The sequence below is a fragment of the Lithobates pipiens genome, unplaced genomic scaffold (genome assembly GCF_037356315.1).
Source record: "Lithobates pipiens isolate NorthernLeopardFrog02 unplaced genomic scaffold, aLitPip1_a1.2 Scaffold_18, whole genome shotgun sequence".
NCBI lineage: Eukaryota > Metazoa > Chordata > Amphibia > Anura > Ranidae > Lithobates > Lithobates pipiens.
The window spans coordinates 364,756,321-364,774,040 of record NW_027507758.1 but is presented as its reverse complement, the minus strand read 5'-3'; the positions used below and the strand labels follow the sequence as shown (position 1 = coordinate 364,774,040).

Sequence of the window (17,720 nt, the reverse complement as noted above, 5' to 3'; positions counted from 1 at the left end):
AGCAGTAGCCTACTGGTTGGATATGTTTAATATTCTGTAATTGGATATATTGATGCATTTACATTATTGATGTAATATTTTGGATCTGACTTTTACTGGTGTATATAAAATAATTGAAAAAAATAATAATAACGTACTACCTAACTATCAAAACTGGTATTCGAATACAAAACCTTTTATTCAACCTTTAAAATATTAGATTTGCTATTTTGAAAAGCCAGTGTAAAGGAAACATGGTAAAATCATTAATGGACATGCATTTTTGGGGTTCATGTAACTTGGGGCTTGACAGAAGTGTTCATTTTGTCTGTATACTTTGTCCTAAAAGGTCTCATATCATCAAATTGTGAGCTATGCTTCTGATTTTAAACACTGCCCAGCACTCATTGTAGGAGGTGAATTCCAGTTTCGTTTCCTGAACAAATGACTTATCACTTCTCTGGAAACAGAAACATACTTTGTAGCTGGCTCACTCTGTGAGAAGAGCAATAATGGACAGGGACATATGGAGAGAAATATTTGAGAATGATTTGGAAAGCAGAGGGGTCTACGATGGGTGGAATTTCTCTGTGGATGAAAATTACCAGCAACGGATGGGCTGGCTGCAGTATGTACAATGTTGTTATGCCAGGTATAGTAATTTCATTGGAATTTTTACATGGCACAGAATTCCCAGTGCTGCCACATGATGTATCCCTCTTACTGGTGGGCAACTCTTTCTAAGTCAATTTGCCATGGGTATGGAAAAAATACTTGAAGTCAAATACTGAAAAGGATACAACAGTGTAAATTGGCCAGCAGCAGGACAGTTTCAATTGGGGATAATAGACCTATCTGGTGTATGCCTAACTATTATAACATATCCACATTCAGATTGTGGGAGACTTTGACATTAGAGTATACTGTTTTGTAAACTTTAACAATTTAACTTTTCTGATTGTTTCTAATTGGACTGTTAAATATACGATTGAAAGTGTTTTGTTATTTCTGTTTCATAAATGCATAAAAAACATTTTTCTATCAGAATGCCAATGCTATGCTGTATCATCTGCACTCGGTAGTCTTGTCTCAAGAAGTCTTATCAAACCTGCAAAAGTTACCTCTGTGAACCATAGAACAACCCTTTTGTTAAGAAGATTAGAAGATGAGACAGTGTTCTGTAGTCCTTAACCACTTCAATACTGGGCACTTTCACCCCCTTCCTTCCCAGACCAATTTTCAGCTTTCAGTGCTGTCACACTTGCGCGGTCATGTAACACTGCACTCAAATTGAATTTTTATCCATTTTTTCATACAGAGTTTTTTTTGGTGGTATTTGATCACCGCTGGGGTTTTTAATTTTTTTTACGCTACAAATAAAAAGTTTCTGTTATAAAATTTTGAAAATAAGTAATATCTCTTGATAAATTTTGACCAAAGTGATGCTGCTACATTTCTTTGGTAAAAATAACCCAAATCAGTGTTTATTTGGTGTTGGCAGTGATGGGGACAATAAATGTGTATAGGGACAGGGGTATGTATATCAGTGGTGCTTGGTGTACTTTTTTATTGTGATCTGTAACAGCTCTCTGTGTAAAATTATCCTCACACAGAGAGCTGTCACAGATATGCAGATCCCCCCACCCCCCCCCCGGTGGGGAGGCCTGTCACAGAGACATGTGTCTCTGTTTACATTGTGATGGCTGTGATTGGACACAGCCGTCAGGTGATCCGGAGGGCCAATCACAGCGCCCATATCCTGATCTCTGCTCCGCTGGATCCTGTACAGGATCGAGCCACAGCGTGCCTCGTGGCCGCACTGCGAGCACACATTTTGAGGGACGTTCCTGAACGAGGAAAGGACCACACGGACGTTTATGTGCAGTGGCTGGGTGGGAAGTAGTTAAAGGAGAAGTATGGGATTGTTTTTTTTTCCCTAATCATACTTGCCTAGGTGGATGCAACATCGGTCTGATGTTGCATCTGTCCCCTGCTGCCTTTGCACTGAGAACCGAGCCACAAACATCACCGATGCATAGTAGTCCATTATGCTTTACCTTTGCAGGGAATGAAAGAGGAAGTAAACTCATCAGGGTTTACTTCCTCTTTAAGGGGAGTGGGTAGAAGAAGGTAATTTGTAAGTAGTTGTGGAATTCAGACAGGGCAGGACTGCCCTTGGCCAATACTGAGACTGTTGGCATTTGCATATCAGAACTCCTGAGGTAAAGGGGTCCTGGGAAGTTAAGAAAAGGTATGTGCAGAAACCTGATGATGTTTGTACTTCACTAGGACTGTCAATTCACTTTATTTATTGACTGGAAGGGTTACTTTGGATTCATTGTTTATTTAATATCAGTATTCTTACAGCTCTGTTTTCTCTGATATGTGCTATGATATTGAATTGTTTTCTGCCAAATTTTGTATTAGTTAAAGCAGAGTTCCAGGCTTTTTTCAACAGCTACACTTCTTGTAGCTGTTGAAAAAAGCCTGGAACTCTGCTTTAACTAATACAAAATTTGGCAAAAAACTATTAATAAACAGACACTCACCTATCCTACGGTCCAGCAACGTGCGGCCACCCAAAGTCTCGCTTGTCTCCCCCACTCCGCCATGCTGCCATAGAAACTGTGGGCACGCTCCTCTACCGCTCTTGCCCATTGAAATGAATGGGCAGCGCCGCCGAACCGCCAGCAAAGTCTTTTTTCGGCCACTAGTGGGTGTTAAAAGAACCCCGCTAGCGTCCGAAAACTTCAGCAATAACATACGTTTGGTGTGTAATGTAATGCCGTGTACACATGATCAAATTGTCCCGTGGACTAGGTCCGCCGGACCACAGTACGCCGGACAGTTCGATCGTGTGTGGGCTCCAGCGGGCTTTTTCATCATAAAGTCCAGCAGACTTAGAAAGTAGTTTTGACTCAAAATTTGTCAGCCGGACTTGGCTTTCAGCGGACAATCCGTTCATTAGTGTGCTAGTCCGGCGGACTAAGAATGGCGCATGCTCTGAAGCAAGTACGAGAAGGAAGCTATTGGCTACTGGCTATTGAACTTCCTTTTTCTAGTCCCGTCATACGTGCTGTACGTCATCGCGTTATTAATCGCCGGACTTTCGGAGTGTATGGCCAAGTCCGTTCGTTATAGAATCCGCCGGATTGTTTGCCGGACCAATTCCGCCAGACAATTTGATCGTGTGTACGCGGCATTAGAGTTTTTTTTCCATGGGAGAGTACATGTGACCAGCACAGGGCCAATCAGCACTGTCCAGATAGAGGGTCAAGGTTTCTGAATCCTGATAGGATAGTCAGTACAGAATGAAAACTCTTACAAGCTTTAACCAGACACTCATAGAAGTCACAAGGCTGCTATATACTGCTGATGAAAAAAGGTACTTAGCAGTTTATATTTACTAAAATATTTGCATTTACATGTTCTGTGTACTGTGGGAGACCATATATAGTGAATGCAGGGTCCTGGGTTTAGTAACACTTTAGTAACTCAGGGTCAGGTGTACCCAACAGATTATGGAAGCCAAGTGACTCAGCCTGCCATGTATGTTTATAGTGAACTGCTCCTGTAAAGGTACAGAAGCAGCAAACAAAATGTGGTGTTAATAAATATAGAAGTACCTTTTAGACTATTCCACACAATGTAGACTGACTTGTGATTATAACTTTCTCTATGTGTCTATTCCAAAATCAAAATGTAATCTGAAAGTCTTTTTTATTTCAGGTTTTATTGCTCAATCTGTGGTCACTCCTGGGGTTCTTCAAAGGTTCACATTTTATTCCACATGCAACTGAAAAGACGAACGGGGGAGGTGAGGATGTATGTTTTCAGGCAAAGGTGCAAAATGTGCACAGCTGCCATTTATGAGGAGCCTACATTCCTAGAAGAGAACATTGAGATAGCTATAGGCAATTTGGTTAATAAAATAACCCAGAAATTTTACAAATTTCCTATAGACAATTTGCCACGGAGCTTTGTCACAGATGGCAGGCACGATGGTCCTCATGATTACAACAACTGCGAGGGTTGTGCTTTGGGGATTTGTCAATGCGACACAGACATCCAATATTCTGACAAACACCACATTTTACCAAAGAGAACCAATCAAGGAAGTAAAAAGAAGAAGAAGAAAAGATTTCCTCACCCTAACACGTACTCTCATCGTCAAAGTTTATCGCAACCTCTGAGATCAGCCTATTGGGATAGGCAAGAAACGGGAGTGGGAGAGAGCTCACATTTCATTGTTGAGATACCGCCAGATGAGCCAAGTGACTCATCGGGACCCTGTTGTATAATATTGTAAATGTGTAAAGAAATCACTACACAATGTTGCACAATAGTAACACACAAAAATGATAAAATTCACTAAAACAGAACAGCTTTTCAGCAAAACAGAATAGCAATAAATCATTTTTGATTTAGGCAAATAATAAATTAACATCGTAATTGACCTTACTTAAAATTTTTTACACCATTTCATTATGCTTTATCTGTAGCCTATAATAATAGATTAGTCTGGACAAAGCAAATATTTTAGTTTTTTATAAATGATGAATGTAGTCATCTGCTTTTCTATCACCTCTGGGATTTCGATAGCAAGTGCTTCTTACCATTGTTTTCAGTTCTGCTAAGTCTCACTTCTCTTGCTGCAACAGACAGTCATGCTCATCTTGCTACATTTTCTGCAATATAAAAATTATTCAACAGTCATGAAGTGTCTGCAGGAATTGTGCAGGTCTTGAGGTTCATGGTTAGTTACTAAAGTCTTTGAAATATGAATATACTAAGGGTTTATTTACTAAAGGCAAATCCACTTTGCACTACAAGTGCACTTGGAAGTGAAGTCACTGTAGATCTGAGGAGGACATGCAAGGAAAAAAAAAAACAGCATTTTGATTGGATGATAAATTCAGCAGAGCTTCCCCTTCATGAAGAGGTTTCTTAAAAAAATCTGTGTACAATTTTAGTGTTCTGTCAGTTGTCAGCCTCTTCACCCAGCAGCAGGCTCCAACAGCAGAGAGAGTGGGAGAAAGAGCCATGAGTGTTTGTCAGCTTACATATACAGTATAAAGGCCTGAAGACTGATGAGAATAATAATGAGGTCTGGCAACCTGGTAAGATGTGAACCTTGCATTGAAAGCAATATTACATTCAAAGTTCTAAAAAGCCTCTGAGCTCCAGAAATCAGAACAGAACTTACAATTCTGAAAAGAAATGTTTGCCAGCCATATCAGCCTTAAGCCCTGCAGCCAGTTGGCATGTTTAGGTGAGGCTAGGTGATACATACACTCCATCCACAATTCTGCCAGCCAGTTTATCACAAGATATATATATATATATATATATATATATATATATATATATATATATATATAAATACTGTAAATATGCATAAGATTTATATTATTAAACAGAATACTGTATAACTGAGATGAGATAATTCCTTTTAATTCAGCAAATAGTGTGGTTGTAATTTTAACAAATAGTGCACAAAACACATACATTTTTATACATCATATAGTTTGTTCTAAATTGTACAATTTTATATAATTTCACTACTTTGTAATCATAGTTTGTTCAAAATTGTACAATTTTATATAATTTCACTACTTTGTAATCATAGTTTGTTCAAAATTGTACAATTTTATATAATTTCACTACTTTGTATATTTGATTGTGCGCACTATAGACAGACAAGAATTTTACTATATTCATGCTTGTTATTTAACTCTACAACAAGTATATAGAACATATATACAAAAGTGTACAACACAAGAAATATTTCATGGTATATAGTACAGTGTATGTACAAATATTTCATTTGTAGAGAGTTCATTTTTCAAAGTGAATGTTTGTTTAGTAAATAGGGTGAAGCTGTGTTCATTTCATTTATCCAATCATTTTCTACATCTTATGCACATAATTGTATATTCCAGTTAAACACAAATGTATTCACAAAGCTAAACAAACATTTACTTTGCTAAGTGAACATAGTTTATAAAACCATAGTATACACAGCATATAATCTATGTTTAGTAACATTTTTTTTTTTTTTTTTGTTTCACAAAACATTTTTTATTTCACTAATACAACTGCAGAGCTTTCTAATCTTTTTTTAGATATGCAGAACAGCTAATGTACATAATCTTGTTTGTTAATATATTACATATTATGATGTATTTATGCTGATGTGTTTTACTCATTTACATGAAGTGTAATTCATTATAATAAGTCTACCTAAATGACATGGTAATAAATTGCGTGCGATCTCACAAGTTGACTTGTGAACAAAAATCTATATTTACAGTATGGAAAAAATAACCATTGCTTACACATTATTTTTGTACTTTTTTTGTACTTTTTGCCGTTTTGGTTATGATTTCTTGTAAAATATTTGACATGTGTATAGTCAGCCAGTCAAAGAAATCATGAGGATGATCTATTAAAGCATGAGGACAATAAAATTGCATAAACAGGAAGGAGGGGGGCATATGTCAACCAATTAGAAAGTGTATGTTATTTTTTTTTGCAATAAATGGAGATTGAAACTTGACTGATTGCTATTTTCAACTGCTCAATTTCCATTTTCTAGTTTTAGTGAATCATTCTCTCTGTACTTGCTGGGCCAATACAATGTGATATCAGTGCTTCATTCTGCAAATTGTCCTTTCAGGCATTTTCTTCATATTTACATACCTTCCATCTCTCTGAATGTGAAAGAGGGACACCTTTAGCACCAAGTATGCAGGTACAGCACATGACAACCCTGCCATACCTCCTAGCTACATGGAGCATGAAGGATTTATATGCAAAAAATTATTAGTTAAACCCACAAGTATATTCTTTACAGCTACTGTTCCTTTTTTCTGGCTTTTCAAGATAAAAACTGGTAGTTAGAAGTTTATGAAAATTTAGTTATTATCTACATCAGACCAAAAAGAGACACCTGTGGAAGGAAAAGGCCTCATTCACATGAGTGTACATAAGCGTACATGTATGCGAGAGCTGTATTTGCCTGCATTGTGAATCATAGGTGTTCCATACATCCCTGTGCAGGTAGTCTCATTCATGTAAATCAGGACACATGGCTGCATTCACATAGCTGCTGCTCCCAATTTGACATCTGCGTAGGTGCAAGTGCATGTGAGTGATTGTCCCCAAACTCATGCTGTCTGTGTTCTGGGCCAAGCACCCGCACCCACATGGGTGTCAAAATGGGAACAGCCACTGTGTCCCAATTCACATGAATGGGACTGCTGGCATAGGGATTCACTGACCACCTCTGCATCCCCAATACAGGCAAATGTTTTCCTCGCATGGGTGTACAATTAAGTACACCCATGTGAACAAGGCCAAAGGGACAAACATATTTGGTTTCTGACCATCATTTATTCCATTAAATGGAAAGCTGTGCATATTACTAAGCCTAGAATGACTTACTATTATTTTTTGCCCAATTTCTCAAAAACGCAGTATGTTCAACAGGAGTTAAAACTAGGATTTGCTGGTGGACGTGCTACAACGGCATATTAAAGACGTAGCAGAATACACTTTGGCTCAGAAAGTATTAAATATTTTATTTTCAAAATTTTCAGCCTTCTCTTATTTATATAATACAATAAAAAGCCCAGTAGTGATCAAATAGACCAAAAGAAAGCTCTATTTGTGTGTAAATATCATGTTACATGATCGTGCAATTGCCAGTTAAAGTAGCACAGTGCCAAACAGCAAACAATGCACTTATCCTGAAGGGGGTAAAACCTTTTGGAGCTTAAGTGGTTAACAGGAGTAGAGTAGAAATAATTGAAAAATATTGTGAAAGTGAATATATGTTTTTATTAGAGTTGAGCGGACACCTGGATGTTCGGGTTTGACGGGTTCAGCCGAACTTTGGAAAAAAGTTCGGGGTCAAGTTCGGGTCAAGTTCGGTCCCGATTGGCTCTGGACAAGTGGCTGCGCTTGTCTGTGATAACGCCTCCTGCCGTGCTAAATACACGTTCAGATAATACACTGGCTGCAGGGCAGGCCAGCACCTCCAAGGCGTAAAGGGCAAGCTCAGGCCATGTGCCCAATTTGGAGACCCAGAAGTTGAAGGGGGCAGGCCCATCATTCAGTACGTGTAAGCGTGTGCACACATACTGCTCCACCATGTTGGTGAAATGCTGCCTCCTGCTAAGATGTTCCATCTCAGCTGGTGGTGCTGGTTCTTGTGGCGTGCTGACAAAGCTTTTCCACATTTCGGCCATGCTAACGCTGCCTTCTGAGGTGCTGGCAGTGCCTCGGCTGCGTTGGCGACCTCTTCCTCCTCCTCTGCCTTCGCCTTGTGCTTCCACCGTACCCCCGCTGTCAGGTGGGAATGCCACCAGCAGAGCGTCTACTAGCGCGGGCTTGTACTCGGGCATCTTACGATCACGCTCCAGTGAGGGAATTAAGGACGGTATGTTGTCCTTGTAACGGGGATCCAGCAGGGTGGCCACCCAGTAATCAGCACCAGTTAGAATGTGGGCAACTCAGCAGTCATTGCGGAGACACTGCAGCATGTAATCGCTCATGTGTGCCAGGCTGCCCAGAGGCAACGAAAAGCCTGTGGGAGGTGTATCATCTTTGTCCTCTGTATCCCCCCAGCCACGCACTAGTGATGGCCAGGAGCTGGTCTGGGTGCCACCCTGCTGTGAACATGGTTCCTCCTCCTCCATCGCGTCCTCCTCATCCTCCACCTCGTCATCCTCCAGAACTGTGCCCTTGCTGCCGGATAATTGTGTACCTGGCGTTTGTTGGTGCAGGAACCCACCCTCATAGCCACTTGTGAATGACTGACCTGAAAGCCTTGCAAATGATCCCTCTTCCTCCTCCTCCTGTGCCACATCCTCTTCCATCATCGCCCGAAGCGTTTTTTCAAGGAGGCATAGAACTGGGATAGTAACGCTGAGAACTGCGTCATCGTCACTGGCCATGTTGGTGGAGTACTCAAAACAGCGCAGCAAGGCACACAGGTCTCGCATGGAGGCCCAGTTATTGGTGGTGAAGTGGTGCTGTTCCGCAGAGCGAATTATGCATGCATGCCGCAGCTGAAACTCCACTATCGCCTGCTGCTGCTCGCACAGTCTGGCCAGCATGTGCAAGGTGGAGTTCCACCTTGTGGGCATGTCACATATGAGGCAGTGAGCGGGAAGGCCGAAGTTGCGCTGCAGCGCCGACAGGTGAGCAGCTGCAGGCTCTGTTGCCTACTCGTACCCGAGGAAGGTGTTTTTTCGGCGTAGGGCTTCCCCTTTAACTCCATACCAGGTGATGCTTCATTCGCTGGTCCCGGCTACCTGGAGCCGCGCTCAAAATGAAAGGACTTTCCTCCGTGTGTGTGGGCAAGTCCGTTCATTTCAAAAGTACGGTGGAAAAGTCACGTGTGTGGGCAGGTCCGCTTGTTCGGACAGTCCGGCGGACTTTATGGCGGTTTGTCCGCCAGACTAAGCCCCTGTACACACGGTCAGAGATTTCCACAACCAAATCCGTCGGATTTTGCCTGTCAGATTTTGTCCGTCGGATCTTGTCCGAAACTGTTGCATACACACGGTCGGCCAAGTTGGCGAAAAATCCGATCTTTCAGAACGTGATGACATAATTTCTTTACGATGGGACTACGTTCAGGCTAGTAGCCAATAGCTTTGATGTAGGAATTTGATCTGAGCATGCGTGGCACTTGGTCCGATGAAAATGCTCTACACATGATCGGATTAGGTCCGTCCGGCCCAGTTGGTCGGGAAATATTTCCAACATGTTGGAAAATTGGGTCGGACAGAGATTCGGACGGAATCAGTCCGATGCATACCACACACAGTCGGATTATCCGACGACACGGTCCGATAAGACGCAATCCGACAGATTATCCGACCGTGTGTACAAGGGCTTTATCTGCCGTATGGTCTGATCGTGTGTACGCGGCATAAGAGGGACTCTATGAAGCCCTCCTCTGCAAACCGATAGCCGAATTGCTTCATCTGGAGTGTCAGCTAGGGCTGCATCTTCTTACTGCAAATATAGCATGGGTATGGAAAACACCTGTACTTAGCTTCAAGGCAATTAAAAAATATATGAGCGATATTATGGTAAATGAAAAGTTGACAGCTATTCTTCGGGTCTGGCAACTGTGGGTTACTTACAGTATATTCAACCTTCCAGATTTGATATTATGCTCATCTTGATATAATATGTTCCTGATCCATACCCTGTGGACTTTTTCTCCTCTTCTTTCTTTCCTTTTCTGCTTCTGGTTCCCTTTTCTCCCCCTTTTCTCTTCATTCTTTTCTCCCCTTTTCTGAACTCCTTTCTCTTTCTTTTTTCAGTCTATTAGGCCACTAGGCATAAGCCTGATTGGGTTGGTTACACTGCTAACCTTTCGGCATTATTGTTCAGCACCCTCTTTCATATACACATTTATTTATCATATGATTTTGAGATTCGCTGCATTCAATCTTACGTATGGACATTTTCTGCTCTTTAACTTTCTGCAGCGCCTTTCTGAGTTCCAGGATACTTTGGACTGTGCTGTTTGTTTTTTGGATGATTGTTTTTTTTCTTAGCCTGAAATTTATAAGACTTGAATATCTCGCCTTATATTGCTCTTTTTTTCCTTTAGTTTATGTATTTTGTATGCAATGTAACCATCTAATTGTTGAGCTGTTCTGCTGGATTGAATATTAATAAAACTCTTTGTAAAAGAATAGAAACGTTACCCATCCTTGCCCACAGAATACGAAATTACGCTTATGTTAAACATTCATAATTCACTTCCATATTAACAAAATATCTAAGAGTTCTTTCAACAATAAATTATGCACTCTTCATGAATAGATCATATTTCCACCTAGTATATTTTATTTGCTACTATCCTTTTGCATTATTCCTATCACCTTACCTATTACCCACCCCCTAGACCTCAACATTACCTTATATTTACTCCTCCCCCCATTTAACCACTTAACAACCGCCCATTGCCGATTAACGGCTTCAGGGCGGTTGTTTAACTCTGAGAGGCCGTTAATTAACGGCCTCCCAGAATTCTGCTCTCGCGCGCCCCCTGGGGCGCGCACACGAGAGCATCCGTGACCGCTGGGTCCAGTGGACCCGGCGCATCACGAATCACGGCCGTTTACCACGTGATCACTCCGTCAAATGACGGAGTGATCACTTGTAAACAAGCCGGCGTCATGTTATGACGCCGGTTCCTCCCTCCCCTCTCTGTACCGATCGGTACAGCGGAGGGGGAAGAGATCGGTGTCAGCAGCGATGTGGGCTGCATCTGCAGTGCCCACATCGCTGCTCACCGAAAATTAACCCCTCAAATCCCTGCAAATACTCTGCATTACTCTGCAATTCCCTGCAAATACTCTGCATTACTCTGCAATTCCCTGCAAATACTCTGCATTACTCTGCAATTCCCTGCAAATACTCTGCATTACTCTGCAATTCCCTGCAAATACTCTGCAATTCCCTGCAAATACTCTGCAATGCCCTGCAACACTCTGCATTGCCCTGCAACACTCTGCATTGCCCTGCAACACTCCGCAATGCCCTGCAACACTCCGCAATGCCCTGCAACACTCTGCAATGCCCTGCAACACTCCGCAATGCCCTGCAACACTCCGCAACGCTCTGCAATACCCTGCAACACTCTGCAACACTCTGCAACACCCGCCAATACCCTGCAACACTCTGCAATGCTCTGCAACCCCCGCCGATACCCTGCAACACTCTGCAATGCTCTGCAACCCCCGCCGATACCCTGCAACACTCTGCAATGCTCTGCAACCCCCGCCGATACCCTGCAACACTCTGCAATGCTCTGCAACCCCCGCCGATACCCTGGAACACTCTGCAATGCTCTGCAACACCCGCCAATACCCTGCAACACTCTGCAATGCTCTGCAACACCCGCCAATACCCTGCAATGCTCTGCAACGCAGTACTCTGCAACACCATGCTCTGAGATACCCAGCCATAGTCGGTGATACCCTGCAATACCCAGCCATAGACATCTCCCGCCGCCCTCCGCCCTCCGGTGCTTCTACCGAATCGCTAATACGATCAAAGCCAGAATCTTTTTTTTTTTTCAGGCTTCCCAGCTTAGAGGTGAGATGTGGGTCTTATTGACCCCACATCTCACTGTAAAGAGGACCTGTCATGCCATATTCCTATTACAAGGGATGTTTACATTCCTTGTAATAGGAATAAAAGTGATCAAAAAAATTATTTTTGGGGAAAAAAATGTCAAACTAAAATAAATAAAGTAAAATGAACAATAAAAAAAAATGTTTTTTTTAAAGCGCCCCTGTCCCCATGTGCTCGCATGCAGAAGCGAACGCATGCGTAAGTCCCGCCCACATATGAAAACGGTGTTCAAACCACACATGTGAGGTATCGCTGCGAACGTTAGAGCGAGAGAAATAATTCTAGCCCTAGACCTCCTCTGTAACTCAAAACATATAACCAGTAAAAAAAATGTAAATCGTCGCCTATGGGGATTTTTAAGTAGCGACGTTTGCCGCCATTCCACGAGCGTGTGCAATTTTGAAGAGTGACATATTAGGTATCTATTTACTCAGCGTAACTTCATCTTTCACATTATGCAAAAATTGGGCTAACTTTACTGTGTTTTTTTTTTTTTTAAGCACAAAACAGTTTTTTTTCCAAAAAAAAGCATTCGAAAAATTACTGCACAAATACCGTGCGAGATAAAAAGTTGCAAAGACCACCATTGTATTCTCCAGGGTGTTTGCTAAAAAAACATATATAATGTTTTGGAGTTCTATGTAATTTTCTAGCAAATAAATGATGATTTTTACATGTAGGAGAGAAATGTCAGAATTGTCCTGGGTGCTCCAGAACACCTGATGGCGCTCCATGCATGTTGGGCCTCTGTATGTGGCCACGCTGTGTAAAAGTCTCACACATGTGGTATCACCATACTCGGGAGTAATAGCAGAATGTGTTTTGGGGTGTAATTTGTGGTATGCATATGCTGTGTGTGAGAAATAACCTGATAATATGGCAATTTTGTGAAAAAAAAAAAAAAAGTAAAAAGAATCTTGATTTTGCAAAGAATTGTGGGAAAAAATGACAACTTCAAAAAACTCATCATGCCTCTTAATAAATACCTTGGAATGTCTTCTTTCCAAAAAGGGGTCATTTGGGGGGTATTTGTACTTTTCTGGCATGTTAGGGTCTCAAGAATTGAAATAGGCCGTCAGTCCTTCAGGTGTGATCAATTTTCAGATATTGGCACCATAGCTTGTGGACTCTATAACTTTCACAAAGACCAAATAATATCCACCAATTTGTACTTATTTTTACCAAAGATATGTAGTAGTATAAATTTTGGCCAAAATTTATGAAGAAAAAATTACTAATCTGCTAAATTTTCTAACAGAAACAAAGAAAAATTCGTTTTTTTACAGAATTTTCGGTATTTTTTCTTTTATAGCACAAAAAAAAAAAAACCCAGCGGTGATTAAATACCACCAAAAGAAAGCTCTATTTGTGTGAAAAAAAGGACAAAAATTTCATATAGGTCCAGTGTTGCATGACTGAGTAATTGTCATTCAAAATGCGAGAGCACCGAAAGCTGAAAATTGGTCTGGTTATTAAGGGTGTTTAAGTGCCCAGTGGTCAAGTGGTTAAAAGACATAAGATACTAACTATTATTGTATTACATTTGAATATATAGCAACTGTAAACTAACATAAGATTGTAATCGATGTTTATTACTTTGTAAATTTCTTATTTTTTCAACACTCAATAAAACTTTGATTGTAAAAAGAAAAAAAAAAAAGTCTTGTGTACTGCTATTAACACAATACAAATCCTATAGTCCATAGTCAGTCTCAGGAATGAGCAAGAGAGTGTGGCTACATTCTTTTTCAGATTTGGTGTTTACAAGTTTACAACTGTTTTTTTTTTGCTAGAAAATTACTTAGAACCCCCAAACATTATATATTTTTTTTCTAACACCCTAGAGAATAAAATGGTGGTCATTGAAATACTTTTTTCACACCGTATTTGCGCAGCGGTCTTACAAGCGCACCTTTTTTGGATAAAATTCACTTTTTTGAATAACAAAATAAGACAACAGTAAAATTAGCCCAATTTTTTTTTTTTTCACATAAATTTTTTATTAGAATTTTATGCAGATACAATAAGGCAGAAAAGAACTGTAAATCACGACAAATAGGCAGAGTACATATGTGACAGAAAACATTGCCGGAATCTATTAATCAAATGAACACATACTTATCAAACATGAGTATCAAGCATGTAGGAAGGCTGGAGATCCCCTTTTTCTCTTTTATCTTTCTTAGATGCTACAGACTTATCTAGGATATGTAGGAATGGACTGTGTCTAAATAACTTCTCACTGACTATGAGTAGACAAAGTACCTATGCAATCTGATTCAAGGACCGGACCACATGTTCAGGCCCCCCCCGGACACCCCAAATGGGATCAAGCTGTGACCGGAGGTTGAACATAGGGAGTGAGCCGGGGCGATAAACCGCATGAAGTTATGTACTTCAGCAGTGTGTAGTGAAATAGAAATGGTACAAATGCAGGAATGTCATCTGCCCAATGAAATTCAATGTGACTTAATGGCACTGTCAAGACTCGTGAGGTCTAACCCTCGTCTCATATCCTAATACTAGACCTATAAGCTTGTACCCAACAAACTAATCTATCATCAAGAATGTGCGGTGCTTAAAAAAAAAAAAACACACATTTCCAGCCTAAACAATCAGCTTTGGAACAACCTGGTCCACCTGTACCCCATAGACAAATAGCCATATTGTGCCTAAGTTGTAATGCAAGCAGTAATAGAATAGAAGTAGATAGAAAAGGAAAAGAAAAGAACAGTATAGAGATATATTATGCTGTATAGGGTTTAAGAGCCAACGAATCCCACGAATGAGAAACTAATCAGTTACATTGGTAGGATATCAGTATATGCCCTGGAATATCTAAACATTATCCAAGGAGTCCAGGTAGCATGAAACCGATCCACTGTTTCATGAGCTTGGGCAACTGCCTCTTCCATTGAATGAATATGTGATACCCGGAGCAACCATTCTTTCACTGTAGGGACTCTGGGTGAACGCCAATGCAACGGCACCAGCGCCTTAGCCGCATTCAGTAGGTGTTTAAGTAATGAATTTTTATAGTTCTTCCGCGGAGAGTCATTAATGTGCAGAAGACAACAAGCCGCGTCCAATGAAATAGAGGTGTTCGTGATTTGAGTAATGAGTAACCTCACTTCATCCCAGTAGGGTATCAGCTTTGGACAATTCCACCATATATGTGTAAGTGTTCCCACCTCGCTATGACACCTCCAACACATATTCGACACCTGCGGAAACCATCTATTAAGCTTATCAGGGGTGTGATACCACTTGGTCAGCAGTTTGTAGCACATCTCTTGTGTGTTGGTGCTGACAGAGCACCGGTGCGCCATTGCACAAGCGTCCCCCCACTGTGAGTCCGTAATATTTCTGCCAAGTTCAAGAGACCACTTACTCTTAAAGCTGTCCTCAGAGTGCTTAGTTAAATTTTGTAACAAGGCATATGCCATCGAGGTAACCTTGTTTTGTCTCTCGCCAGACGCACAAACCTCCTCAAAATCCGTCAGGGGTCTAGTAAATGCTTCTTTATGTCTCGGTGAACTTGCAAAGCTCCTAATCTGAAAATACGTCCAAAACGGTAACCCAGGTACCTCCCATTCCCTCCTGAGAAGCGTCAAATCCTTCATTCTGCCGTTGGAAAAGCAGTCTTTCATTACTCTCGGGGTGTCAGAATTAGCGTTGTAGAAATTAACGTTGCCCATCCCTGGGGCAAAGTCGGGATTATTTCGTAGCGGGGTCAAGGGGCCATATACAGTTGTCACTCCTAAGTGTTTCGTCGTGGCATGTAGCAAAGTCAAAGTGTTCTCAGTCAAGGGATGTAGTCTGGACTCCTCTTTCAGTTTGTTTAAAGGAATCCATGGTGAGAAGCGCAGCCTGTGTCCGCTCAACATGTCTTCCAAGTGTACCCAGTCTTTATCATTCCTGTGGCAGTGCCAGTCAATTATTCTAGTCAAGTGTGCTGCTATCTGATAATTCTTGAAGTTTGGTAGTCCCATCCCTCCCTTCTCCTTGGGTTTCATAAGCAGTGTAAATCTGATCCTTGCCCTTTTTTGGTGCCATAAAAAATGCAACACTAGCGAGTTCAGTTTCTGGAAGAAACTTCTCGGGATTCGGACAGGCAGCGCCCTGAACAGGTAAATCAACCTGGGCAATATCGACATTTTCAGAATCGCCGCCCGTCCAAACCAAGAAAACCACCCTGCGCTCCAGGAGCGCAAATCCTCTTCAATCGATTTCAACAAAGGGGGGAAGTTAAGATCAAAGACTGTGCCAACATCTGGGGCCACCCACACCCCTAAGTATTTAAGTGCCCTATCTTCCCAACGAAATGGGCAGTTTCCCTTGATCCTATTTAACTCCACTGGGCTTAGGTTTATATTTAGGGCCTCGGACTTTGAGTAATTAATTTTTAAATTTGAAATATACCCGAAATGTGCAAATGCTCTAAGCAGATTAGGGATCGACGTATGGGGTTCCACCAAATAAAACATCAGGTCATCGGCGTAAGCTGCTACCTTGAATTCCCTATCTCGAATCCGGAATCCTTTAATCGAATCTTCATATTTTATCAATCTTATAAACGGTTCTAGGGATAGGATAAATAATAATGGAGACAAGGGGCAGCCCTGTCTGGTACCGTTGGCAATCTTCACTGGATCTGACAATGACCCATTAACCCTAACTCTGGCCGTGGGATTTTGGTATATCGCCGAGATCCAGGATGTCATCCGCATTCTCATCCCCACCCGTCTGCACGCAGCCATCATGTAGTCCCAAGCTACTCGATCGAAGGCCTTCTCCGCGTCTGTAGACAAGAGAAGGCCCTCGATCCGCTCCGTCCGAGCCGCCTGAGCCAATAAAAGCGTTTTGATAATGTTGTCTTTGGCTTCCCTCCCCTGCATGAATCCCACCTGTTCTGGCCCAATTAGTCCCGACAATAGGGGTCCCAATCTATTAGCCAAGATCTTTGTCAAAAGCTTTAAATCTAAGTTTAGGAGCGAGATTGGTCTGTAGTTAGAACATATAGAAGGATCTTTGTCGGGTTTTGGCAATACCGCTATGTGTGCTGACAAAAAGTCTGGAGTAACCTGTCTAGGTGCTGACAAGGAGTTCAGAGCTTTCTTTAACGGTGTTGAAAGTAAATCCCGAAAAGTTTTGTAATAAATGGCCGTGTAGCCATCCGGCCCAGGACTCTTTCCAGGTTTCAGTTCTGCAATAGCCCTCTTTACCTCTTCGTCAGATATCAGTCCATCGAGTGCTATTAAATCCTGCTCCTCAAGAGTCGGGAGACCACTTTTTTCTAAAAATTCGTTAATAATTTGAGCCCTGTTACCGTCTAAGTCGGGTGGTTTGTGTTGCAGCGAAAGGTTATATAGCCCCGTGTAATATGCGTGAAAATGTGCCGCAATGGCATCATTATTGACCTCTAGTGTGCCGTCCGTCCTACGGATCCCATTAACAATTTGACCCGAGGAATGTTCTCGCAGTGCCCGTGCAAGTGTCCGTCCTGCTTTGTTGCCCCCTTCATAATACATTTTTTTCCTAAAAAATAACAAACGTTTGGATTTGGTGTGTAA

The 17,720-nt window shown here is 41.5% G+C and overlaps 1 protein-coding gene across 1 annotated transcript; it reads left to right on the top strand.

Annotated features, from left to right (window-relative positions):
- Nucleotides 1-405: 405 nt before the first annotated feature.
- Nucleotides 406-6,538, top strand: LOC143988202 (receptor-transporting protein 3-like). The gene is made up of 2 exons (XM_077487583.1): nucleotides 406-631; nucleotides 3,709-6,538. The coding sequence occupies exons 1-2, from the start codon at nucleotides 492-494 to the stop codon at nucleotides 4,286-4,288; spliced, it is 720 nt and encodes a 239-aa protein (XP_077343709.1). The 5' UTR covers nucleotides 406-491; the 3' UTR covers nucleotides 4,289-6,538.
- The last annotated feature ends 11,182 nt before the right edge of the window (nucleotides 6,539-17,720 follow it).

Coding starts and splice junctions, on each gene's coding strand:
- LOC143988202 (XM_077487583.1), top strand. CDS start 492: ATGGACAGGGACATATGGAGAGAAATATTTGAGAATGATTTGGAAAGC. Junction 632..3,708: donor GTACAATGTTGTTATGCCAG/GTATAGTAATTT, acceptor TTTTTATTTCAG/GTTTTATTGCTCAATCTGTG.